The sequence below is a fragment of the Vombatus ursinus genome, unplaced genomic scaffold (genome assembly GCF_900497805.2).
Source record: "Vombatus ursinus unplaced genomic scaffold, bare-nosed wombat genome assembly UNPS02015255.1, whole genome shotgun sequence".
Lineage (NCBI taxonomy): Eukaryota > Metazoa > Chordata > Mammalia > Diprotodontia > Vombatidae > Vombatus > Vombatus ursinus.
Genome location: NW_020955033.1, coordinates 7301772 through 7328113, shown reverse-complemented (window position 1 = coordinate 7328113; position 26342 = coordinate 7301772). Strand labels below are relative to the sequence as shown.

General features: G+C 36.1%; 1 protein-coding gene across 2 annotated transcripts; it reads right to left on the bottom strand.

Annotated features, from left to right (window-relative positions):
• Positions 1–119: 119 nt before the first annotated feature.
• On the bottom strand, positions 120–23742 carry LOC114031921 (EF-hand calcium-binding domain-containing protein 1-like). Of its 2 annotated transcripts, none has more exons than XM_027847129.1 (6): positions 23539–23742; positions 18345–18500; positions 17614–17718; positions 5594–5745; positions 5022–5126; positions 120–436 (listed from the first exon to the last, which is right to left on the bottom strand). In XM_027847129.1, exons 1-6 carry the CDS (start codon positions 23603–23605, stop codon positions 302–304), a joined length of 720 nt encoding a protein of 239 aa, XP_027702930.1. In that variant the 5' UTR covers positions 23606–23742; the 3' UTR covers positions 120–301. The 2 variants fall into 2 exon arrangements, with proteins under 2 accessions (XP_027702930.1, XP_027702931.1); XM_027847130.1 differs by lacking the exon at positions 120–436 and adding an exon at positions 1000–1071.
• Positions 23743–26342: the final 2600 nt, after the last annotated feature.

Sequence of the window (26342 nt, the reverse complement as noted above, 5' to 3'; positions counted from 1 at the left end):
AGCAAAAAGGTAATAAATCTTTTATTTCAGGAAAGGATTTATTTAATTCATTAATTTTCAATGATATTTTACAAATGTTAATTTCATAATTTCATTATTTACACACAATTAGTTTATAATGATAATGATGCACAACATAGTGACAAAGAATATACCAGTAGGCAAATGATCTGTGATTTCATCAGGTGGGGAACTCCCAGTATAGGAATTCTCTCTAGGAAGCAACCTATCTATGACTTGGTAGATAAGTCCTAGGGAGTTAAATCAGAAGTTAAACGACTTGCCCAAGGTCACACAGCTATTAAGTAGGAGAGTCAGGATTTGAACACAGGTCTTCCTTACTCCAAGTCCAGCACTCTATCCACCTTGACAGTATTTGCATCTGAGCAAAACTGTTTGCATTATCTTTCCTCCTGCTGCTTATTATATATGTGCACTAAAGAAACAGAGACAAGAAAGGAAATAATATTTTAAAAGTAAAAACAAAAAAAAATCCTCTTGATTCGTTTTGTTTTTTTCTGTTTTGAAAGAAAACTGTCATCTGATAACCTTCATCAGGGAGAGGTACATTTGAATTACTCATTAAAGTCAAGAAAACTGTGTACCATTGGCATAAAAACAAATTTAATTTGTTTTCACACAAGGGGAATTAAATAATTTTAGTTATTTTCTTTAACCTGGTACTCAGAGTCATTATTCATATTTATCCTATTGATGCTTCATAATAGCATTACCTCTTTTTTGTTCATGAGATTAAAAGTATTACTACAGATCCATATATAAATTTATAGCCCTGTGTAAATTGTAGAATAAATGTAAATCATTTTTGTCAACAAGCAGAACTGTTAGTCTTGAATTCTGATCTTCCATCAGTCTGTCATAATAGTTTACATGTAAGTAAAATAATATTTAAAACATTATCAATGCTTATTTAAATTACAAAGTACAGAAAATAAGCATTTGGAATGTGCTTTTTAATTTGCTGTCTTGAAACTAACACAGCTGTTAGGTGTTCTTATTTTAGAGATCATGGGGGTCTTTGAAGACCTGGGCTTCAAATTCTAGATGGCTCTGCAAAATAAAAGTGAAAAAAATTAGATGTAGCTTACACTAAACTCTTGTAGGATTCTTAAAGTGGCCCATTTCAATTGATGACTTAATCATAAGTCTAATTAAAAAGCCTTTCCAAACAATTAAAATGTTTTAATCCTGTTAAGAAAGGTACAACAATTGGGGAAATGTGGAGAATCAGGGAGCTGCTGAGGGAAAGAGCTATTGAACTAGTGGGAGAAAGCATTTAAAAGATATGAAATCCAGTCCATATTATAACACAACAATCTTATTATCTATTGTGAATACTTTAAAAACTAGAATAACAATTATCTACAAGTAATGCTGTCCATATCCAAAGATTAATTTCATTACAATGCATAGCAAGGTAGTGAGTAATGGATGAAGTTTATCCTTTTAGAATCTTGGGAAATATGAAAGAAATCTCAGATCAGTCCTCTTCAGAGATGAAGCCACTGAATCCTTTCCCACACTGTCCTATCACTGCTCATCTTTTACTAAACCCCAACCCTGACTTTGTTTCATACTATCAATTGTGCTCATTTTATGTGCCAGGGAGGTTATGCTTAAGAGGTTTTGTCCAGTAGTTCCCTAAAGCCTTTGGAATAAAATATAAACTCCTTTGTTCGTATTTAAAGACCTTCATGATCTGGCTACACCTTATCTTTCCAGGCTGATCACACATTATACTCCTACCAACTAGCTCTCTTTCTGTTCCTCACACACAAAATTCCATTTTCCAGCTCTGTGCTTTTGTACAAGCTATTCCTAATGCCTAGAATACTTTTTCTCATCTCTGTCTTTTTAAATACCTAATTCTCTTGAAAGTTCAGCTGTTTTGCCACCCCTTAAAGAGGTCTTTCCTGAATCCACCATTGATTAGTACCTCTACCAAATCACCACTCATTTATTTTGGATGTATCCTGTATTGGTGTCATTCAATTGTTTCAGTTGTGTCCAACTCTTCATGATCCCATTTGGGGTTTTCTTGGCAAAGATACCAGAGCAGCTTGCCATTTCCTTTTGCAACTCATTTCACAGATGAGGAAATTGAGGCAAACAGGGTTAAGTAACTTGCCTAGGGTCACACAGCAAGCAAGGGCCTGAGACCATATTTGAACTCACAAAGTTGAGTCTTCCTGACTCCAGGTCCTGCACTCTATCCACTGTGCCATGTAGCTGCCTTGTATTTATCTGTAAACATCCTTTATGAATATGAAGTGGAAGTGATTAATAGATTTAAGAGATTAGATCTGGTAAATAAGTGTCTGAATAACTATGTATAGAGGTTCACAATATTGTATGGGAGGCATCAACAGAAATCATTCCAAAGAAAAAGAAGAGCAAGAAAGCAAAATGACTGTCTAATGAAGCTTTATAAATAGAAGGAAAAGGAAAGGGAAAGAAACCCAACTGAATGCAGAATTCCAGGGAATAGCAAAAAGAGATAAGGTTTTCTTAAATGAGTAATGCAAAAAAAAAAGTATAAGAAAATAATAGAATGGGAAAGACAGATCTCTTCCAGAAAATTAGAGATATCAAAGAAACATTTCAGGCAAACATGAACATGATAGAAGACAAAAATGGTAGGGACTTAATAGAAGTTGAAGAGATTAAGGAAAGGTGGCAAGAACATGCAGAAGAACTATACAAGAAAAATCTTAATATCACTGATAACCACAATGGTGTGGTTACTGATCTAAAGCCAGACATCCTGGAGAATGAAGTCAAGTGCTAGGAAGCATTGTTAATAAGGCTGGAGGAAATGATGGAATTCCAGCACAGTTATTTACAATCCTACAGGATGGTGCTATTAAACAGCTGCACTTAATATGCCAGCAAATTTGGAAAACTTAACAGTGGCCACTAGATCATAAAGGCTCAGTTTGCATCTCAATCCTAAAGAAGGACAATTCCAAAGAATGTTCAAATTTTAGAACAATTGTGCTCATTTCATGTGCCAGGGAGGTTATGCTTAAGATTCTGCTAGCCAGACTTCAGCAACATGTGAAGCAAGAATTACAAGAAGAATAGACTGGCTTTTGAGGCAGAGGAACTAAAGACCAAATTGCCAATATTTGCTAGATTATGGAGAAAATAAGGGAGTTCCAGAAAACAAAACAAAACATCTACTTCTGGTTCATTGACTACACCAAAGCCTTTGACTGTACAGATCACAACACAATGTGGCCAGTCCTCAAAGAGATGGGAGTATCAGATCATATTACTTATTTCCTAAGGAACCTGTGTGTGGGCCAAGTAGCAAGTTAGAGTCACATGTGGAACGGATAGGTTTAAGATTGGGAAAGTAGTATAACAAGGCTGTATATTGTCATTTTATTTATTTAAGTCCTTAACATCATGCCAAATGCCAAGATGGCCAAATAAAAAGTTGGAATTAAGGATGCTGGGAGAAATATTAATAATCTTAGACTAAACAGACAATACCACTCTGATGGCAGAAAGTGAAGAAGAATTAAGAAGCCTCTTAAGGATGAAAAGGGAGAGTTTAAAAGCTGGCTTGAAGCTTAACATTAAAAAAACAACAATGATGACAACAACAACAACTAAGATCTTGGCAACTGGTCCCTTCACTTCCTGGCATACAGAAGGAAAGTCAGATTTCGTATTCTTGGGCTCAAAAATCACTGTAGACAGCAACTGCAGCCATAAAATTAAAAGATGCTTGCTCTTTGGAAGGAAAACTCTGGCATATCTGGACAGCATACTAAAAAAGCAGAGACAACACCCTGCTGACAAAGGTCCATATAGTCAAAGCTATGGTTTTTCCAGTAGCAATACATGGCTTGTGAGAGTTGAATATAAGGAAACATGAGCTCCACTGAGTTGATACTTTCAAATTGTGGTGCTGGAGAAAACTTGAGAGTCCCTTGGATAGCAAGGAGATCAAATCAGTCAATGCTTAAAGAAATTAACTGAGGATTTCACTGGAAGAGCAAATACTGAAGCTTAAATACTTAGGCAACATAATGAGAAGATGGCACTTATTGGAAAAGACCTTGATGTTAGGAAAGGTTGAAGGCAAAAGGAAAAGAGGATGGCAGAGAATGAGATGAATAGTGTCATGGAAACAATGAACATGAATTTAGACAGACTTGAGGAGATGGTGGAGAATAGAAGGATTTGGAATGCTGTAATACATGGAATCATGAAGAGTCAGACATGGCTGAACAACAACAAAACATGCAATGGCCCTCTGATACAATGAAAGCTCTTGAGGGCAGGGATTATCTCATTCTATATTTGTATATCCACTGGCTAGCACAGTGCCTGGGACATAGAAAGCATTTAACAAATGCTTGCTGATTGATATAGGTTGATAAACTGAGGAGAGGTTCAAATGAAGGCTTTGTTTTTATGAATGAGGATGATGTGGGCATATTTTCAAGGAAAAAACTAGTGGATAAGGAAACATTAAAAAAAAACATAAAAGGGAAAGGAGATGGTTGAGGAGGAAAGCTCCTAAAAGAGAAAGTGGAGAAAGACTATATTCCAAGGTTAAAGTCTTTAGAGAAAAATTCACTTCACAATTCCCAAGTAGTGACAGCAGAAAGATACTCAAAACAAACCATATTAAGAACTTGACTGTGGGAAGTCCTGGGTGATACCTCATCTTGGCAGATGGAAACTTAAAATATATTTCATGTGACAAGAGAGGACAACTAGTCTTACCCTAGTTCCACTGTGATGTCTCATAGTTCCTTTGGGTACTTTCTTTTTAGGATTGAAAAGTTTCTTCAGAAGCTACAGAAAATAATAAGGACCTATGAGAGCATTGTAATAGGAGACCCTCAGTACTAATTCACTTGTCCTTTCCTGTGGTTCGAAATTACTCTTCCCACATGAGAAAATTTATTTGTACACGGCCAACTACTCATTTCATTTAATGCTATGGAATGAATATGAATATTTTCAATGACTGTTAATACCTTTGTGTCCGGTAAACATGGACCAAATGCTTCCAACAAAAGAGCTTCTTCTTTTACAGATGTTTCATAGTCTGCAAAGGATAGCTTCCCATCATGGTCATGATCCTAGGAAAGATGAAGATCAGAAAATAGATTTCGTGACAATAATGGCTTTGCTAACATTATGTGTTACATATGTATGACATTACATACATGATAGAAAGAAAAAATACACATGATTTTTCTTTTTATTAAGGAGGAAAAGCCACATGGCACAGTGGGTAGAGAACTGTTCTCAGAGCCAGGAAGACCTGGGTTTTAAGGCTCTATGACCCTGGGCAAGTCACTTAGTTTCCTCATGATCTTGGTTATTTATCTAAGACTATGAACTGTGGAGGTACTTGCATTGGTAGAGGGAGTTGCCTCATGAGGAATTCCTTATACTAAGGAAACCACAGATTCAGTTTCTATCTTCTATCTCTACCAAAGAGGAACAAAATGATTACTGAATTTCCCCTTTTTGCTTTTCTCTCATACCCAACTGATTGTTTTTATTGTAATACACTGACTATATTTTCTTAGAATATACTTACCATTTTCTTAAGTGTTATATCAACTAAGTCTTTAATCCCTTCATCTGGATCTTCTTCACTTGGTTGCTTGAGAAGGCTGTTTTTTAGCATGTGAAACATTTCCTCTCGTGAAATGAAACCATCACCATTCAAATCGTAAACTTCAAAACAATCTTTTAAAAACATAAAAACTGTGGTTTTATAAAGTTGACATTCTAATGAGTTTCTCTTTAGTAATTTTAGGACATACATAGGGTAGGTAGCTAAGACACTAGCAATTTTAATAATTTTCATAGTGATTTCACTATGTTTAGTGATTTCAGTATGTTTAGACCTATCGTTGCCTTATAATTTTGATTCAGAGATAAAAAATCATGTAATCAGCCCAATGTTAGAGGCAGTTTTGTCTTCATATGCACAACACTTAAGCACACATCTATGACCTAATGCTGCAATTATAGCTTAGCGTAGAGTCTTCTTTTCCTCTCCACTTAGAAACTGAGTACATTGGGTAGATTGTCCTCTCATATTACTTACTCCCTGTAATCATCTTTCATCACATTCAATATGTAATTTCTCTCTAAAGGGTGGGCTAGGCTAATGAAACACAGAGCATACTTGATTTCTAGTATTTTCTTAGTGAATATGGGGCCTGACTCTGTTCCCCTATGTTGATCGATGCCACATGCTATCGGCCATAGTGGTAATATCTGCTAACTTCACAGTGTTAGAAAATTTGACCACCTCTCAGTAAATGTAAAAATATTCTGTTCTGATATATGCCCTCTAAATCTTCTCAGTGTTGGGGTGGAAGATGAACTGAACATATCAACTATAGGACTATGAAGTTCAAGGACTCTAGAAGGTCCCAGGTTACTTTGGGGTCTGCTTAGATCTACATCAGTTTAAGAGATCTGGTTGAGTTTTTGTTACATAGAATATAGTGCTAACCTCAAGTTTCTGTTTATTCTGGGCAAGGTAAAAAAAAAATCTTTGTTCAGATTGAGACCCTTGGCAATATCCCTATTATACTGTATGGTTCTGTTCCTTCCACACCAGCCCTATCCTCCTGAATGATATGATTTGTTAAAAGTAACCTTACCACAAAACTAGACCGGTTGGAATGGCTCTAGTTAAGAGTATATTGGTACTACTTGGTATGGAATGTTCATAAATGTTGGTTCTTGAGAAATTCCTAATAGTCCAATGGGGTCTCAAAAGGTTCAGTGCTTTTTGGTCTTCTATGTGGTATTTAATGATTTACCACACTTCCTTTTAATTATAAGATGAAACATTTTATAACAAAATTACAAAAAATAAACAAAAAATACCACACACCTTAAACTCAAGTTTCTGCTCCTTTTTTCCCCTTGTCGCTAAGTAACTTTTATAATGTGTTAAATGAGTCTTACAGTTTCTCGGTTTTGTAGATATTCTCTAACTGAAGTGATTTTTGAAATAGTAATTAATTATGTGAATCTTAACCATAATTTGTGATAGCTATACAAAAGGGAGTATATAGATAAAATATATAGAGGGAGATAGATGCCTCAGTGCTGGGCCTGGAATCAGAAAGATCTGAGTTCAAATCTTTCCTCACACACTTAATAACTGTGTGACCCAGGGAAAGTCACTTAACCTCTTTTTGCCTTAATCCACAGGAGAAGGAAATGGCAAACCGCTCCAGTACCTTTGCCAAGAAAGCTCCATATGTGGTCACTAAGAGTTGGACTTTACTGAATGACTGAACAACAACAAACATAATAAATGCCATTTCACTTTTCATTTACTTACATTTCATTATACCTTTCATTCACATTTCACAAAGAAACAGATATAGGACAGACTTGGAAAATAGAACAGGGCATAGAATGCACAATGGTAAGAAACATGAATTCATAATCCATTCTCTTGATATTTACTACAAGACAAAGTGACTCAATCTCTCTGGGTCGCAATACTCCCATCTGTAAAGGGATGGAATTCAACTAAATGATAGCTAAGATCTCTTTTAACTCTAAATTCTACGCTTCTGCTGTCCAAGTAAAACAAAAGGATGGGAATTAACTGATTTGACAGTATCAAAGCACAGAACATGATTCTGAAATCTTTTTGTTATCCAGCTTGTCTGGATACACAGAAAATTTTTGTTTGCTGAAAATGATTTTTAAAAACCAGGTGAAAGGACAACCATTTTCACATGGAATCCTTATTGTCTTTTGGACTCTTATTCACCTTGATAACTTTTGGTAAAGTTAAAATTTCAATAGTGTTTGCCTCAAACTACATTGCATCATCTTAGAATTCCTTACACTTTCTTTTAAATTAGGTGGTCAATTCTTTGGAAATTTTTGTCTGATGTCTTTATTATCTCTTAGAAAATATGAACCTATCCACTTAGAAATGATATTTTACCCAGGGCCATACAAGGCAATGATAAAAGCTTAAAAAACATTAAAGTAGTGGTTTTTAAACTTCTATTTTTGTTCAAAGTACATTATTCTTTGCTGAAGGGCACTGTAGCATATTGACTATCTAATTTGACATCACAATACAAAGGAGTCAGAAAACTCAAGGTAATCTTTTTTTTTTGGTGAGTTCAAGGTCTGAAACATTTTGAGGTTAGTGCATAATTTTGTAGGCAAATTGTTTTGTTTCATATACTGTATTTAACATACTATGTATGTTGAGTAAGTAAAATTTATATTAAACTATTTGTGTAATTTTTTTTAGCTAGGCAATGGGGTTAAGTGACTTGCCCAGGGTCACACAGCTAGTAGGTGTCATGTGTCTGAGGCTGGATTTGAACTCAGATCCTCCTGACTCCAAGGCCAGACCTCTATCTACTGTGCCACCTACCTGCCCCAATTTATGTAATTTTTTATCTGCAATAATATCCAAAACTTTTCAGCATAATTACTATGATTTGTAACACACTCTTTGAGAACTACTGCTCTAAAATTAAGAATAAAACTCATGAATGTCTGGCTGTACTCAGATTAATGCATTAATTCAAGTTAACACTTGTTTATAGAATCTAACAGTAAAAGAATCTATGCATTGTGTATTTCAGAGAATAGATCAATATGGAATTAAAAATTAAGTGTGAAGACCAGGAAAACCACAAATACTTTGCAAAATAATACATTCTCGAAAACAAAGCTTGGGGGCATATCTAACCCATATATTGAAATGTAAATTTATAAGTAAGACTAACACATTAGAAAGCTTAAAAGCAAAGATTGAAACAAAATTTATTTTTAGATAAATCACAATTATGATAAATTATGAAAAGACATATTTTAAAGACTTATTTGAAGATGTTAGCCTATGTAGAGTAATGGGGATATCACATTCTTTCTTTTAAGTAGAAAAAGGAAGAGAAAGATATCCCAGTCAGCAAGCCCTTCAGTGACAACACCCAGTCTGGTACACACACACACACACACACACACACACACACACACACACACACACACATGTATGTATGTGTGTATGTATGTATGTATGTATGTATATATCTTACATTATAAATTGGTTACAAAACAGCGGAAAAAAAGTTTTTCTATGTTATATCCATAAAAGGGGGAACCTGTGGTATTTTTGTGCTAATTTCAAATATGACTTTAGACTTTGTCTCTTTCCCATTATTCATAGTAATCAAAATTTTATATTAATATTATTATTACTAAACAGAATTATGCTTATTATGCTTAAATTGTGCTAAAATGTAGCTACCGATGGTTCCCTGTTGTATTTTATCTGTGAAATATCCTTCCTCAGCTCTCAATTGTTATCAGACAGCATGGACTTTATTTATCCTGGCATTACTTTTTCATTATGGATATTTCTTGATAGAAACATTCTCTGTGCTCATCACTAACAATGCCTAGGTTTTCCAGGAAGAAGTCCAAGCATGAATCCCAGAAATGGATCTGGAGTAACATGTTACATTCCATAACTTTATGGGCTTTGAGAAGATCATTGACACTTTCTTGGTAATGTTCTGCTTTGTAGTTTCCCAAAATGTATTTGGTCACTTTAAAGAAAAATACTCCCATGCTGCTCCTTCAACTTAATTCACCTATTCTTCACAATGTTCATCTTTCATCACTTCTATTGTTTGAAGAGTCACAACATATTCCCTCTTTTATTTTAGCCTTATTGAGTTCTGGAAAAATTTTTCAGATAGAAATAACCCATATCATTTCAATATACTAAACTGACAAATTTTCATTAAGCAAAGTTGAATGGTCATAAGAAAACTTTACAAGGACTAACCAGTAGTTTGATTACCACATTTTTCATTCTTGGAGTCAGTTCTTTCCTTTGAGGCTTGTGTTAAGGTAGGGGGGCTGATTTTTGTCTCTGCTGTCCTAATCAAATATAAAGCAGCAGTTTTGGGTAAGCAATATTTGATATAGCTAAGATGTAATCCTAGTACTAAAAGAACAATTATGTTTAGAGTTCCACAGATATTCCTTGACTACTTCTCATACCTAATGAGGTATGGCATGAATATTTTTCATACTTATTGATTCAAATATTGAATGTTCATGTTTTGAACATTTTGTGTGCCACCTTGTATAAGATTCTATTCTTTTATTCCAGAAGCCAAAAGTTCAATTTTATTTTTTTAAAAAAATCTATTTTTGTATTTTTAGTTTTCAATATTCACTTCCATAAGATTTTGAGTCCTAAATTTCTCCCCATCTCTCCCCTCCCCCCACATCAAGACAGGCATGCAATTTGATATAGGCTCTACATATACATTCATATTGAACCTATTTTCACATTAGTCATGTTGTAAAGAAGAATTAGAACCAATGGGAAAAACTATGAGAAAGAAGAAACAAAAAAAATTCTTTTTAAAAGAGCAAATAATATGCTTTGATCTGCATTCAGACTCCATAGTTCTTTTTCTGGATGTGGACAGCATTTTCCATCATGAGTGCTTTGGAGTTGTCTTCGGTTCTTGCATTGCTAAGAAGAGATGAGCCTATAAAAGTTAGTCATCACACATTGTTGCTGTTACTGTTCTTTTCCCATTTGTATGATCTCTTTGGGATACAGACCTAGAAGTGGTATTGCAGAGTCAAAAGGTATTCACATTTTTATAGCCCTTTGGGCGTAATTCCAAATTGTTGTCCAGAATGGTTGGATCAGTTCACAATTTCACCAACTGTGCATTAGTGTTCTAATTATCTCACATCATCTTCAACATTTATCATTTTTCTTTTCTGTCATATTAGCCAATCTGATAGGTGTGATGTGGTACCTCAGAGTTGTTTTGATTTGTATTTCTCCAATCAATAATTCATCTTTATTTTCATATAAGTTAAGATGATGAACAAGGTCCTTTAGAACTGTTTGAGTTATTAAATGAGAATGCAAGGATAGAGAGGTTTCTACAAAAGGGAAATCATACTTTGCCATGCTGAGGTTCATCTTTATAATCAGAAGCATCAGGCCCATCTTCATTCAAGTTCCAAGTTTCTTTTGGTTTTAGTTTAGAATTCCTTCATTTTGTTAAAGAGTTGAGAGCAGATTTGTATATTGTGCATTAGGCTTTGTGATTCTTTAGAAATAATTGCATTGATATTTTCTGTTTCTTATATCACCATAGTATCCTATTTATCCCTCTGCCTACCTCACCCCAAGGACCATCTCATATGACAAATATTGATTTTTTTAGAGAGGTATAACTCAGTATATATCAGTATATATCAATATATCAGTATAACTGATCCATATATAGTCTGAAAATGTGCAATGTGTTAACATCGATAGACATCCTACTTCCATGAAGCAGTAGGTTGGGGGTATCTTCTGATATTGGTTAATTTGTGTACCACTTGACTTTTGACTTTTTTTTTTACTATGTCCATTTACATTGTAGTTACTGTGTGTGGGCATATGTATAGTTTTCTTGGTTCTGCTTACTTCATGCTGCATCAGTTCATATAGATCTTTCCATGTTTTTTTCTGTATTCATTATACACATCATTTCTTACAGCACAACAGTATCCCATTACATTTATGTACCATGGTTTGTTTAGCTATTCCTCAAATGATGGGTATCTACTTTATTTCTGACTCTTAACTATCACAAAAGGTGCTGCTATAAATATTTTGCTATAAATATGGGGATGTTTTTCTCATCCATGACTCCATAAGTAGTAATGGAATCTCTGGTCCAAAGAGTATGGACATTTTAGTCACTTTATTTGCTTAATTCCAAATTCCTTTCCAAAATGGCTGTACCATTTCACAGTTCCACCAACAATGTATTAACATGGTTTTTCTTCCCAAAACCTCTCCAACATTGTTGCCATTTTTTGGTCATTTTTTCCAATTTGTTGATGTGAGGTAAAACTTCAGAGTTGCTTTGATTTGTGTTTTATTATTAGTGATTTGGAGCATTTTTTTCCATATGGTTGTGTATTCTTTGCAGTTCTTCTTTTGAGAAATGTTTGGTAATATCCTTTGATCATTTATTTATTAGAAAATAACTATTCGTGATTGTGTGTGTGTATTTAAATAGGTATAATTTGGATAGAGAACCCTTAAAAGAAAACTTGACATAACAGTCTGTTAGACATCAAGAGTTGGCTAGATTTGGATGAAGATGTCACAGCCTGCACTGCCACATAGTACATAAGTTGAGGCTTTCAAACTATTCAAGGACAAACGTACCAGTAACTTCTCACAAATCTTTCCCTATTCCCCCATCTCTACTTGACCAAACTTTGCCTTCTTGCTAAGTCATCCTATAGGACATTTGTAAAAATTGTGATATCGTTCAATAACAGAAGAAATTTCATTCACATTTTAATTCAGCTAAAAATGAATACACTAAGAAATGTCTATGTGACAAAATGTACTGAACAGTGTTGCTGTCAAAATATTCCTAATGTCCTTGTATTACACTTCAAAAGTCAAGTTACCCCCTCCACCTCCCCTCCCCATTCAGTATTAATAACTTGTAACTGCTCATCAATTTGGCTTTTGATGACATCACTCAAAGGAAATTGTTCTCTCTGAGATTATCAGTGATCTTTTATTTGCCATAGCCTACTATTTTTTCCTTTGCCTTTATCCTTCTTGACCTCTCTTTGGTATCTGACACTCTTTTTGACCATTTCTCTTCCTCCTGTGTACTCTCTACTCCCTGGGTTTTCATGACATTGCTCTCCACTGTTTTTCTTCCTACTTGCTGACTGTTCCTTCTTAGTTTCCTGTGTGTGATTGTTTTCTCTGGACCAACCTGACAGGTGCCTCAGGGATTTGTCCTCAATCTTGTTTTTAAATGTTTTCCCCCCTGGGGAGCTCATCAGCTGTCAAAGGCAATAGTTTATTATTGCATTTATGTAGAATTATCTATGTGTTTGGTCTGTCTTCCACCTTCTTTTATCTATAACTGCCTACTTGATGTTGTCAAATGGATGTCTGAGAATCATCTCAAATTCAATACATCCAAAAAAGGACTTACTGAATTTCCTCCCAAACTTTTCTCATTCTTCCCTATTTTTGTTGAGGGGACTACCTTCTAGTCACCTGAATTCTCATTGGAATAATCCTTGATTCAACTCTCCCTCATCACCTTTTCACATCCAATCAATTACCAATAATCGATTCTACCTCAACAATACAATTTCACATCCATCCTCTTCTCTCCACTCACACAGCTATCACTCTAGTTCAGGCTTACATCACCTCTTCCCTGGATGAACATCCTCTCAACTCGTCCCTTTGCCTCAAGTCTTTCCCCTTGACCAATCTGTCCTTCCACCAGCTGCCAAACTGATATTCCTAAAGCAAAAGACTAAATACATCAAGACCCTAATTAAGCAAATCCCTTTTACCTTTTGTAGAAAAAACAAACATGATTTTACCTTTAACCTCAAGGATAAGGTAAAAACTCTTTCCCTTTAAAGTCCTTCACAATCTGGGTTCAGTCTGTCTTCCCAGGCAAATTATTCTTTATGCCCTTTACCCTCAGCCTAAGTGATCTACCTGCTTGTCTCCAAATACTACTTTTCATCTCTAATCGCTGTGTCTTTATACAGGGCTGTGCTCCATTCCTGGGATGCACACCTCTCCACAAAGGACCCTACTAGCATCCTTCAAAGTTCAAATTGAGTGTCATATCTTAGAGGAAGTCTATCCTGGACCAATCCTCCTCAGTTGGTAGTGCCTTTGTCCCAGAAGTCATTTTGCATCTATTTTGTATTTCTGTATCTATGTAGTTGGTGTTTCCATCCAATAGAAGGAAACAGTCAGGACTGTTTCATTTTGGCCTTTGATCCCCAAGACCAAGCATGTGATAGATGGTTAAGAAAGGAATTAAACCAAATCATCTTAATTTTTAAATACAGAAACATTGTTTCCTGATATGATATAAAACAAGTTAAATTGACATGAGAGATAGCTAATTCCATACTTATGGATATGAATTTTTCAAATTTTGTTCAGTTTATTTGTCTTTCTGGTTTCAACTAGAATCACATCCTGAGTGCTCTAGTTTCAGCCTCCTATCATAAGAAAAATGTGATACATTTAAAAAAAATGATAGAATATAATTTCATTTGTTTAGCTAGTAGTCTTAAAGAAACAAAATTAAAGTACATTATATCAAGTTACCTTGTTAAAGAATACACAATTTAAAGTTATATTGTGTTATGGAGTTACTTTAAATATTGTTAAGTGTAGACCTGGAAATTTACTTTAGGACCACTTTAGAGAAAAAAAAGCAAAAGCTTTATTTAAAAAATGAAAACATGTCAAATGTCCTAGATTCCAAAATAGCAATAAATGCCTTCTTGTTTGTCCTTTGTGGAGGTCTTAAGTAGGGTCACTGATATTAAGATCTAGCACCACTGTCTCTGCACATAACATAGATGCCTAAGAAATGTTTGCTTAATGAGTGAGTTAAGCAAAGACCTTAAAATAAAAGCTCAAAATCCTGATAAATCAAGTTTATTTTACCTGTGACACATACACTAATATTCAGCACATAGCTGTAAATAGCAATATGCTCTCAGAATTTCCTCAGTGTGAGGATCTTTGCACCAGCACAAATTACAACCCATCTATGATTTCATAAGTCTTAGGGAAGTACTTGAGTCACATGGGGTTAAATGGCTTGCCCAGGGTCACATAGCTAATAAGTATTAGAGGGAGGTTGAACTCAGGTATTTCTAAGTGAATAAATAAAGTATTTATTAAGTGCTTACTATTTGCAAAGCAGCAGGTACATAAATAACACAATCTGTTCTCAGTCTAATTCTACAGATAATACTCATGGAAGGTCTCAGCTGCAAGTCAGATAACAAGGTCTCATGGTCCTTAGGGTACAGTAGCAGAGCAAATGGTAATGCCTCTTCTTTAATGTCATTTCCACTGGTAAAATCACACAGGTTTCTGGTGCTTAACTGTTTTACAATGCCAAGAGCTTGGTGGCAAGCTCTTTTTTCAAGATCTCCAGAAATTGTGGTGATAGTACCTGTAGGAACAGTTGCCAGGTTGCATCTTCATAGCAGTTGGTTCCCAGAGTGATGGCTTTGGGCATTACTATTCCTAAGGTTCCTGGGTACAGGGTTCTGTGTTGGCTGTCTCTATCAGGGTCTGAAGGACAATGGTAGTAGTCATTGTTTGATTAGTCTGGTGCACACTGCCTCCTGGTTTGTTTTTCCTCAGAGTGCCCTGCTGCCTCATCCATGTGAGTGGCAGTTGGTAAGCATTTGACAGAGATGGCTGAGTCCCCATATGATAAATGTGAGGGACAGGTTAGAAGCAGGACAGGTCATTGGGGAGGGGTTGTCCTTCCACTCCTAGGGTTCTTATGCCTAATTCCTTTTGGTAACAGTTAATTAGAAGTTATTGTTGGTGATGATCAGAAATGTGGTCCCCGTCTCCACAACGATTTCTCCTAGTGATGGCTGTGGGGACTGGGCTAAAAGCAGGGGTCGAAGTTTGGGGAACACTACTATTTCCAAGGCTGTTGGTTCAGGGTCCTGAGTTTTCTCTTTTACAGTCCAAGAGGAGGTAATAATAAAGGTGGTGGTGGTTTGACTTGCTGGCAAATGCTCCCTCCTGACTCTCCCAAGGTGCCTTGCTACTTCACCCAGGCTGACTTGTCTTGCCTGTGAGTAGCAGTTGATTGGCTGTTGGTCCCTTCTCCATAGGAGAAGAGTTGCCATCATCCAGGGATGATGGCTGTGAGGGTTTGGGCTAGAAGCAGACTAGTGGTCTAGGTGTGATGGTGCTGCCACTCTCAGGGCTCTTGTGCTTATCTTATGAATTCAAGCCTAACACTCTGCCCACTATGACAGGTTGCTTCTATGTAATCGCGAATTCATGTTTTAAATATCCACAAATATTTCTGGAAGTAGCCTATACTTGTTAGAAGAGGAATGAAGACTGAATATAGAAGAGAAACTGCAATGATTTGCACATATATACCACACATATATTTATTGTAATAATATGGTATAAATGAAAAGAGCTTGAAGTTACCGCTATATCATTTATTAGCAATATGATCTTGACTTGTCATTTAATGTCTTTCAGCTTTCTCAACTATAAAATGGAGATCATAATATGCACATCACTTACCTATCTTGTGGGTTTTTTCTCAGGTAAATTTTGTCAAACTGTAAAGCACTATGTAAATGTGAGCCATTTTATCATTCCCCATGGTGTCTAGCACAGTGCAAACACCATCATTTGGAAGTGGAGTTGGGGAGGAGGGGATCTGAACCTGTGTACTGAGAAGACAAATGACTTTCCCAGGATCACATGGTCAATATGTATCAGAATCTGGACTTAACAACCCAGGTCTTCCTGCCTCTGAGGCAAGTATTTGATCCACTTTACCTTACCTCTCACATAAATGATATGTACTTAATATATGATGAACTGACATGCAAAAATGTTTGGCTCAATCTTTGAATATTTTTTAAATCAACTGTAAGTAAATGAGTAAAAAGCACCACAATGAATGCTAATTTTATAATGTCTTACCATTAAAATTAAACTACATAGAGTCCGAGTCAAATATTGATCTTGAACATGATTACTAAGTGATATGGCTTAACAAAATAACTTCTTTGGGGGAGGGGAGTAAGATCTGTGATTTTATCAATGAGAGAAATCCCTGGAGTAAAAACTCTTTCCATCAATACATGTAGGTGACTCATCTCTAACTTACAGTGTAATACCTAGGTGGTGCAGTGGATAGAATGCTGGCTTAGAGTCAGGAGGATCTGAGTTCAAATTTGACCTCAGATACTTACCAGCTGTGTGACCCTGGGCAAGTCACTTAACCATGTTTGCTTCAGTTTTCTCATATATAAAATGAGTTGGAGAAGCAAATGGGAAACCACTCCAGTAACTATGCCAAGAAAACACCAAATGGGGTCACAAAGAATCAGAAAGGCCATCTGAACAAGAATAATGAGTTGCCTGAGGCATTAGGAGGTCAAGTGACTTGCCCAGGGTCATACAGACAATATATATCAAAGGTGAAATTTAAATCTGGGTCTCTCTGACTCCAAAACTGGTTCTCCATCCCTTATGTCATAGAACCTCTCTAATAAATACTTATTGGGTAAATTGAATTGAATTCTCTACTGGTACTTCTCTTCTACCTTACCCACTATACCATGATGCTTTTCATCCAATGAAATAATTAGAATTCTAAACATTATATATATATGTATACATACATACATACATATAATTAGCATGAACCTATATCAAACATGCAGTTAATTTTCAGGCAATTAAAATAAAATTAAAATTCTATTTCTTGATTTTCCTTTTTATTGTCCATTCCCCACTCACTGTCATTGATTAATATTCATTACAATAACTAGGATAGAAACTCAGATTTCAGAGGAAAGGTATGTGAGGAAAATGAGTGCCACCAGAAACCTCTGCTTGTCTGGTTTGGATAACTCCAAGTAAAACAATCTTTACATATTTTAAGCACAAAATCCAGAAAATAACTATTTATAAATCAAACACTGAAACCTTACATTTTGTTCTTTCTTCCAAATTCCCTCGAAGGAATATACATAGTCCTGAAATCCACTCTGTTACATTCACAAATCCATCATTGTCTTTGTCAAAAGCACGAAATACTACAAAGAAAAATTTGATACAAATATAATGATTTATATAAAACTTTTTTAGAACATTTTTCAATATAATATTTTGTCAGAGATTACTAAAGCATAAAATTTTTCTCTACATTTGAATTTTCTCTGTATGTGGGGAAAATGAAAATTTTGGCAATTTGAGGTAATTAGTTATATACAGAAAACAAATTTCTCCATAGATATTTGTACAGTCATAGTGGGAATTTATGCCTATTAAATAATGTTTCATTTGTAATTTTTGTATACAATCTTTTATTCATGAATACAGTATGTTTTCTATGATGAAGAAAAAAGCCAAAAATTCCTTAAAAACAAATTATATAGAAAATAAGCTATTTATTAAATAGAAATATGATATAAACAACATATATTATGAACTTTAGGATTTTTTCCATCAAATGAGGCAAACTAGATATGACAATTTTTCCTGTTCTTAATGCTTGCTTAAATGTTTTTGTCTCTGCATGTATGGCTTAAGCTTATTTTCAAGCAAAATTTGAAACATCAAATACTAATTTTGTTATACAGAATACCTCCCAAACTTCAAAGCCGATGAAGTCTTGTTTTCAGCAGAATTTGGTCAATATGAATTGATTATGTCCTCTTACCCCTGTCCATAATCATGTCATCAGTCATTCCAAATGTAGTATGCAGGAAGTTTCGAAATGCATTACGATCTATCCCAATGCTACTTTGTTTCTCAGCTGTTTCTTCCAGCAAGGTATAAAAAAGTTTTATGAGGCACTCTATTTCGTATCTGTTAACTGTGATGAAAAAGTCAAGAGATGACAATGAAACTTATGCTGAATTTACAATATTTTTTTTTTACAATGGGTGATGTACCAAATGTACAATTCGCAATGATAGCTACTACATTTTGAGGTATTTTAGAAACTGAAGGTTGTAAGATCATTTCAGAAGCTAAATTTAGCTTAACAAAGAGAGAGGTTGGGAGTACCTAGATTTTCAACAGTAAATTTTTTGAATGGGTTTGTCATAGTATTATATAATCATAGTTTTAGAGCTGGGAAGGACTTAAGAGGTCATCAAGTTCAAAATTCTCATTTTACAGATGAGCAAACTGAAGCACAGAGAAAATAAGTGACTTATTCAAGGTCACATAGCTACTAAATGTCTGAGGTCAGACCTGAACCCCAGTCTTCCTGACTTGAAAACCAATAATCTTTGTATGCTATGCTGCTTCAATAGAATCAAGTCACATTAGAGTTAGGAAAAAAGATGACTGGCAAACATTGGCAATATTAACCAATATCTGTTTTGTTGTTCAGTTGTGTCTGATTGTTTGTGACTCTGTGGGCCGTTGCCCACAAATACTATGCATGGGGTTCTCTTGGAAAAGATCCTGGAGTGGTTTTCTATTTCCTTGTCCAGCGGATTAAGGCAAACAGAAGTTAAATGACTTGTCTAGTGTCACACAGCTAGTAAGTACCTGAGGCCACATTTGAACTCAGATCTTCTTGACTCCAGGCTCAGTGCTCTATCCACTGAACCATCTAGCTGCCTCAAATATATCTTTTACCTGGAACTTAAAAAGTATGTTTGAGTGAATATAAAAAGTTAAAAATAGGAAAATAAACAAAAAACTTGACTAATAAAAATGCTGAATCAAAAATGCTTCCATCTATCTATTAATTATCCTTTCAACATTTTAGTTATGAAAGTCCATGGGACTATCAACTTTACTTCATGTGGTGATCCGTTCTATTTCCATAGAAACTGGTTTCAGACTTATATAAACTACATGGGCACTAATTTTCATTTCAATTAAATATAAATTTATTCATAAGTATTCTCATTGAAAGTAGAAATATCCTTTCAAATAAAACTGTGATATTTAACCTACTATCTACAAGTCCCAATTGATATCACTCAAAAATGATTTTATGCTACTGCCAACATGCAAGTAGTTAGAAAGAAGTCAACAAGGTTTATGCTGGAAAGGTAACAGATCTGGGAGAGAGGAAAGCAAGGCTCTCTAAGACTGCCTCTGTATCTAACTACAACCTCTCTGGCTCTCATTTTTTCATCTATTAGGGGACCTAAAACTCCCTAACATTTCTTCCATTGCTCATATCCTAAACTTGGGAACTTTGAATAAAAGAAATTAATTTCTTTTTTAAAATGTTTATACTATAATGGATCGTTCATGTTAGAATGTTTCCTCTATCATGGAAGATCACAAACCATCTTCACTCTCCCATCTTTATAATGTAGACATATGTATAATATATATAGATATAGATATAGATATATAGATATAGATAGATATAGATATAGATATAGATATTTTATACGCACATATGTCTATGGTCCCTTTTAGTTCTAAATCCTGTGATTTGCTGGGATGGCATTGATGTAGTTCTTGAAGATCGACTGGGTGATTTTTAAAGAAATTTTCTTGTTCTAGGATAATATTAAGCTTATCCACTGAAGAATGATGGCACGATCATCTCCACAATCAACATAATTTGACCACCAGGGACAGAATATAATAGATATATACTCAGTAAAAAAGATAATATTTCATATTCCATCTCCTCCCTCAATCTTAAATCATTTAAAGTCAATGTGCAGACTTCTTTCAAATTTGATCAATTAATCAAAAAACATGTTTATTAAATGCCTACTATGTGCCAGGTACCATGCACAATACAATCAAATAGTTATTAGAGCTTCCTTTTTCCTTTTCTAGAATAACAGATGGCAAAAATGTTTAATACCTTTTTTGTTGTTGTTACCACCAACCCTTTGAAAATTGTACTCTTTTCCCTCACTTGTTTGCATCATGAGGTCTGTTTACAACATATTGCAAACCTACTGTGAAAGGATTATGTTTCATCTAGTGTTTTGCATAATACCTATTGTATTGTTTTGTCAGACAGAATGTTTATTCAAAACAGCTATTGAAAAATTTAAGAACAGTTGTTTTTTCCAGAGATAAAAATGTTGTAAGTGAAAAAGCATCAGATTATAATAATCATGGTGATACTTTAAATGCATATGGCTTCTTTGTTCTAAGGAGTTTAAAATGTTCTCTATGTAGCATAACTTTTATTTACAGTATAGTCCTGTAAGAGTTCTCTTTTGTTGCCACAGCCAAAAAGTAAATCACACTCATTACATCAGATACTAGTGATTAGAAATTGCTGAGTCCTACAATCTCTAGGACAGCCACTAAAGAACACATTTGTTCTTTCCTTTTATTCTTGGTAATACAGGTTCACAGTTGCTCCTGTTTTCTCAGGTAGTCACAAATATTAAATAGTAAACTAAATCATAAGTAAGCTTGTCCCTAGCAAGGTGTGCTTCCTCTTATGATCATGTTAGGTATATTTAATATCTATATCACCACTATCAATCCACTCAATTCCCCAAACATTACATCAAGGGCCTCAAAGGGGAACTTCTTGTATTCAACTCATCTCAACAAACATGCACAAAACCATGCACCAAAAGTGTGTTAGGTGCTGGGAATACTAAAAAACAAAACAATCTCTGTCCTTAAGGAGTTTACATTCTAACCGAAAATGCAACATATACACAAGTTAATTAGATGTAAGTGTTGACAACTTGGTGGTGGTGGGGGATGTTTGAAGGTAGGGATTAGACTTCCTGTAGAATGTGGTACCTGAGTGGAACTTTGAAGGAAACTAGAGATTTTAAATAAGACATGGGTGAAGTGGGAGTGCTTATTTCATAAATTGCTTCCACGTATACTTTTGAATTGACTTAGGAAGATTCTGAAGATCACCTGGCAGGATAAGATACCAGACACTGAAGTCTTTTCTAGAACTTAACTGTCACGCATTCAAAATCTACTGTTTGAATGCAGAAGGTATGCTTGCCCAGAAGACTATTTTATGGAGAGCTCACATAGGGTAAGCATTCACATGGTGGTCAAAAGGAGTGATACAAGGACACTCTCAAGGTCTCTCCAAAGAACTTTGGAATTGATTGTGTGACATGGGAGACGCTGGCACAGGACTGCTAAGCATGGCATGCTATCATTAGAAAAGATGTCGTGCTCTATGAGCAAAGCAGAATTGAAGTAGATCAAAAGAAATTTGAGATGTGCAATGTTCACATGGACTATTTGTGCTCGACCTGTGGTAGAACATCCCGAGGTTATATTGGTCTGGTCAGCCACAGTTGGACACGCTGTTATTTGACTCTAGCATAAGTGATGTCAACAACCAAGATATTTAGTGTAAAATATCTATGCACATTCTTTGTAATATATACATATATTAAATGACTGTATTATAAATATGTCTATGGAATATTATAAAAGGAAAACTTGAAGGGAGATTATTTATTAAAATATTCACAAAATATCTATGCACATTCTTTGTAATATATACATATATTAAATGACTGTATTATAAATATGTCTATGGAATATTATAAAAGGAAAACTTGAAGGGAGATTATTTATTAAAATATTCACAAAAACCTGTGATCCTGAATACTATCACATAATGGACAGCTTGAGAGAAGGCAAAAAAATGGGGAGTTGGAATGGGGAACAACTGGTGGGTCAGTTTGTAATGTTGAATGTGTGATGGAGGCTCTATGGAAAGTGGAACAAATAGGTTGGAGCTAGATTGTAGAGGGTCTTAAGTGGCAAGTTGAGCAGTTTTGAATTTCTTCTTGGAGGTAATAGGATACCACTGAATATTTTTGAGCAGGATAGTGACATTGTCAAACCTCTGTTCTGTTGATACTAATTTGGCAACTGTTTGAAGAATGGACTAGGAGTGAGGGTAAAGACCAAAAGTGTGGGGAGGGGGAATTGCAGGGTGAAAACATTTCCTCAAAAAGTTTGAAAAATAGTATCCTAATACATTTGGCTTGGAACCATTATTATAACTGATCCCCAAACTATAGTTATGTAAGTTGCATAAACATACTATTCCTATATGTCCTTGTTTACACTTTTGAGTTTTTATATCCACTGACATAGCACAGTGTCTAGATCACAATAACCTGTTAATAAAGTCTTACTGAATTGGACTGAATTGTTCTTGGGGGGAGGGGCTATATATTACATGGTATAGGATAATTATGCAATTTTCTTGAACACAGTAGTTATTAATCCACTGGTAATTGTGATAAGAAGCCACAACTATCTTGTAGGAATATAACTTTCTCTTTCTTTTCTCAAAAGATTGTACAGACAAGCCAACAGGAGACTAGGCATATGTGTAGTGAGATCAGGGGTAGGGGACTGGAGGACAGCTGCTTATTCTCACACCACTTACTATAAAGATGGGTTCCGGTCCTGAGGTATTAAAAGGTGAAGGCAGTTGCTTAGATTCACTGATTTCTCCCTCTCCCCTCCCCTTATTTTTTTTTTTTTTTTTAGCCATACAGCATATATGGATAAAGGTCTCTTATGAGAGGAGTCGTATACGAGGGAGCTCAAGTTCTGAGGGTCTGGAGAATTTTCTTTGGTGTAAATTGAAGGAATGATGGGGAGGAAGCCCTGCTGGGATTGGCCACCCGGCATTGGAAAAAGTGGGGGCACGCACCGGGGAGCACATAGACATCTTAGGGCTTGGGAGCAAACCGTCAGTTTTTAAGTTTCCTCAAGAGGAAAATTTTAGAAGTCAGAGAGAAAATGGGACGATTTCTGTACATGGAGCTGACTGATGTGAATGAAGGGGGTGGGGAAGGAGAAAGTGTGCTGGCCAAGGCCAAGACTAGGGTCTCCTGGGATCCGGAGCTGCCTGTCCCGGGGTCTACACGCCTCTCGCCAGGGCTGTGATCATCGCTACTCACAATGCTTGGAGGCTTTGCTCGTGCAGTCCGTTAGCTTCTGCAGTCTCTTCCGGTTGGCAGTATACATCGTCGGGCCGGGTGAGGAGAGAGCTGATGGTCTCTCGATGGTCTATCCCTGCGAGCTCTCCTGAGTCACCTGGAGCCTCCCACCCAAACCCTCTGGTGGGGTGGTCCACAGACCAGCAGGATCGCCCCCTTTCCAGCACCTCCCCACCCCTTCCCCACCTCGCTTCCCTACCTGCCCAGACCCGCTCCGTCCCATTGCCCGCCCCGCCCCTCTCCAAACACACAACGTGACCATGGCAACCGACTCAGGGACCAGCCTGCTATTGGTTCCCGGGAAGATAAGTGTCTAGAGTGTCTGGAGAAACCCCTCCCGGATTCCAGGGTGACTAGCTGCCAGGTGCGGATAAATTGCTCTTGCTCTGGCTCGTGCAGCTTCGCTTTCAATTGCTTTTTTACCTCTCCCTGTCTCTGTTTCTGTCTATCTCCTCTATCCATTCATTTTTTTCGATCTCTGTGTCTCGGCCCCTGTGTTTCTGTCCGTCTCTCTGTTTGTCTGTGTCTCTCTGTCTTTCTGTCTCTGTCTCTCTTTTTTCAACTCTTTTTTTCACCTGTAATTGGTAGAGACATGGATAGCGTATTCACATTTCAAGTCTGGAGACCTAAGAGAAATCAACTACAATTGCTTTCATAACTTCATACTAATCTACAGATTTTGATTCTGTTTGCCTTTGTACCAGCTCCTACAGCTTATGGGAGTCTTTGCCCCTTTCTCCCTACCTGTGATGACACTTACATAAGGGACTCTATGTGAGGAAACTTCCAGAATTATGTAGATCTCTACATGCTCTGTAAATTAAAGTTTAGAGAGTTGCCTTGGGCACTGGGAGGTTAAATGATTTGGTCACCTTCTTATGGCCAGTATTTGCGAAAGGCAGGCATTGAGTTTAGATTTTCCCGACTGAAGCCTGCATTTTCCCCACTAAACTGATGAATGTTAATGAATTTCAGAGATGCTGGGATTTGTGTCTGACCTCCATCATTAATGTTTACCAGGATTAGTCTTGAGATTTACCTCGGAGACAGGAAGGAGAATATTTGTATTCAGCTGTCTGGTTAGACTAGATGACCTAACGAGAGACTGTTGGCTCTGGAGTCAGAAGCCTTACATTTATGTTTTACTATTTGTGCCACATTGGGCAAATCATTTAGTTGTTCCCAACGGTTTCATTTCCTCATAAAAGGTGGGAGTTGAACAGCCAATGAACATTTATTAAGCACCTACTATGTCCTAGGCTCTATTTTAAGCACTAGTGATACAAAAAAGAGATGAAAGAATGTAGTCCCTGCTCTCAAAGAGCTCACAAACTAATGAGGAAGACAACAAGCAAACAAATATGTACAAAAATACATTTACAAAATAAATATGAAATAAGAAAGGGGAGTCACTAGAATTTCAAGAATTTTAATTGTGACTTGAAGTCAGTAGCTAGAGATGAGGACAGAAAGCATTCCAGGCATGGGAGACAGCTAGAGAAAAATGCCTAGAGCCAAAAGATTGAGTGTCTTGTTTTTGGAACAACAATGAATGAACTGAATTGAATTCACTGAATTGAGAAGAGTCTATGACAGGCAACAAGGTGTAAGAAGACAAGAAATGAAGAAGACTAGGTTATGAAGAGCTTTGAATACCAAAGAGAAGATTTTGTATTTGGTCTTTGAGGCATTTGGGTGTCACTGAAGTAGGGGAGTAACATGGGCAGACCTACACTTAAGGAGAATGACTTTGGTGGGTGAACTAAGGATGGATTGTGGTGAGGAGAGACTTTTAAGGCAGGGGACCCACTAACAACAGACTATTGCAATAGTCCAGGTGAGAGGTGATAAGAACTTACACTAGAGTGGTGGTAGTGTCAGAAAATAGAAAGGAGCGTACTGAAAAATGTTGCAAAAGTGAAATGGACAGGCCACGACAACAATTTGGATATAGAATGGAAGAGAGAGTAAAGAGTCAAAGATGTCATTGAGGTTGTTAGCCTTGGGGACTGGGAGGATGGAATTACCCTTAACAGTATTAGGGACATGCAGAGATTTAGGGGAGAAGATAATGAGTATGGTTTTCAATGTGTTGGGTTTAAAATGTCTATTGGATATCTAGTTAGAAATATCTAAAAGGCAGTTGGTGATGTAAGACTTGGTGGTCAGGAGAGCATTTGGGGTAGGATACATTGATTTGTAAATCATCAGCATAGAGATGATAATTAAATCTGTGGAAGCTAATGAGATCACCAAATGAACTAGTATAAAGAGAGAAAAAAGAGGGCCTATGATAGAACCATGAGGGACATTTGCAGTTAGAAAGTGTGATCTGGGTGAAGATTCAGCAAAAGATGCTGAGAAGGAGCAGTCAGATAGGTCAGAGGAGAGTCAGGAAGACTGATGTCCTAAAAACCTAGAGAAAAGAAAGTGTCAAGGAAGAGAGAGTGATCAAAGGCTGCAGAGAGGTCAAGGAGAATAAGGATTGAGAAAAAGCTATTGGGTTTGATAACTAATATCATTGGTAACTTTGGAGTGAATAGTTTTTAGTAGAATAATGAGGTCAGAAGCTGGATTGTAAGAAGTTAAGAAGAAAGTGAGTGGAGAGAGAATGAAGCCACCTATCGTAGATGGATATTTTTAAGGAATTTAGCCACAAAAGGCGGAAGAGATACAAGATGAAAGTTAGTGGGGATGAAAAGATCAAGGGAGGGCTTTTTGAGTATGTGGGAGATGCATATGGTTTTAGGCAATAGGAAAGGAGC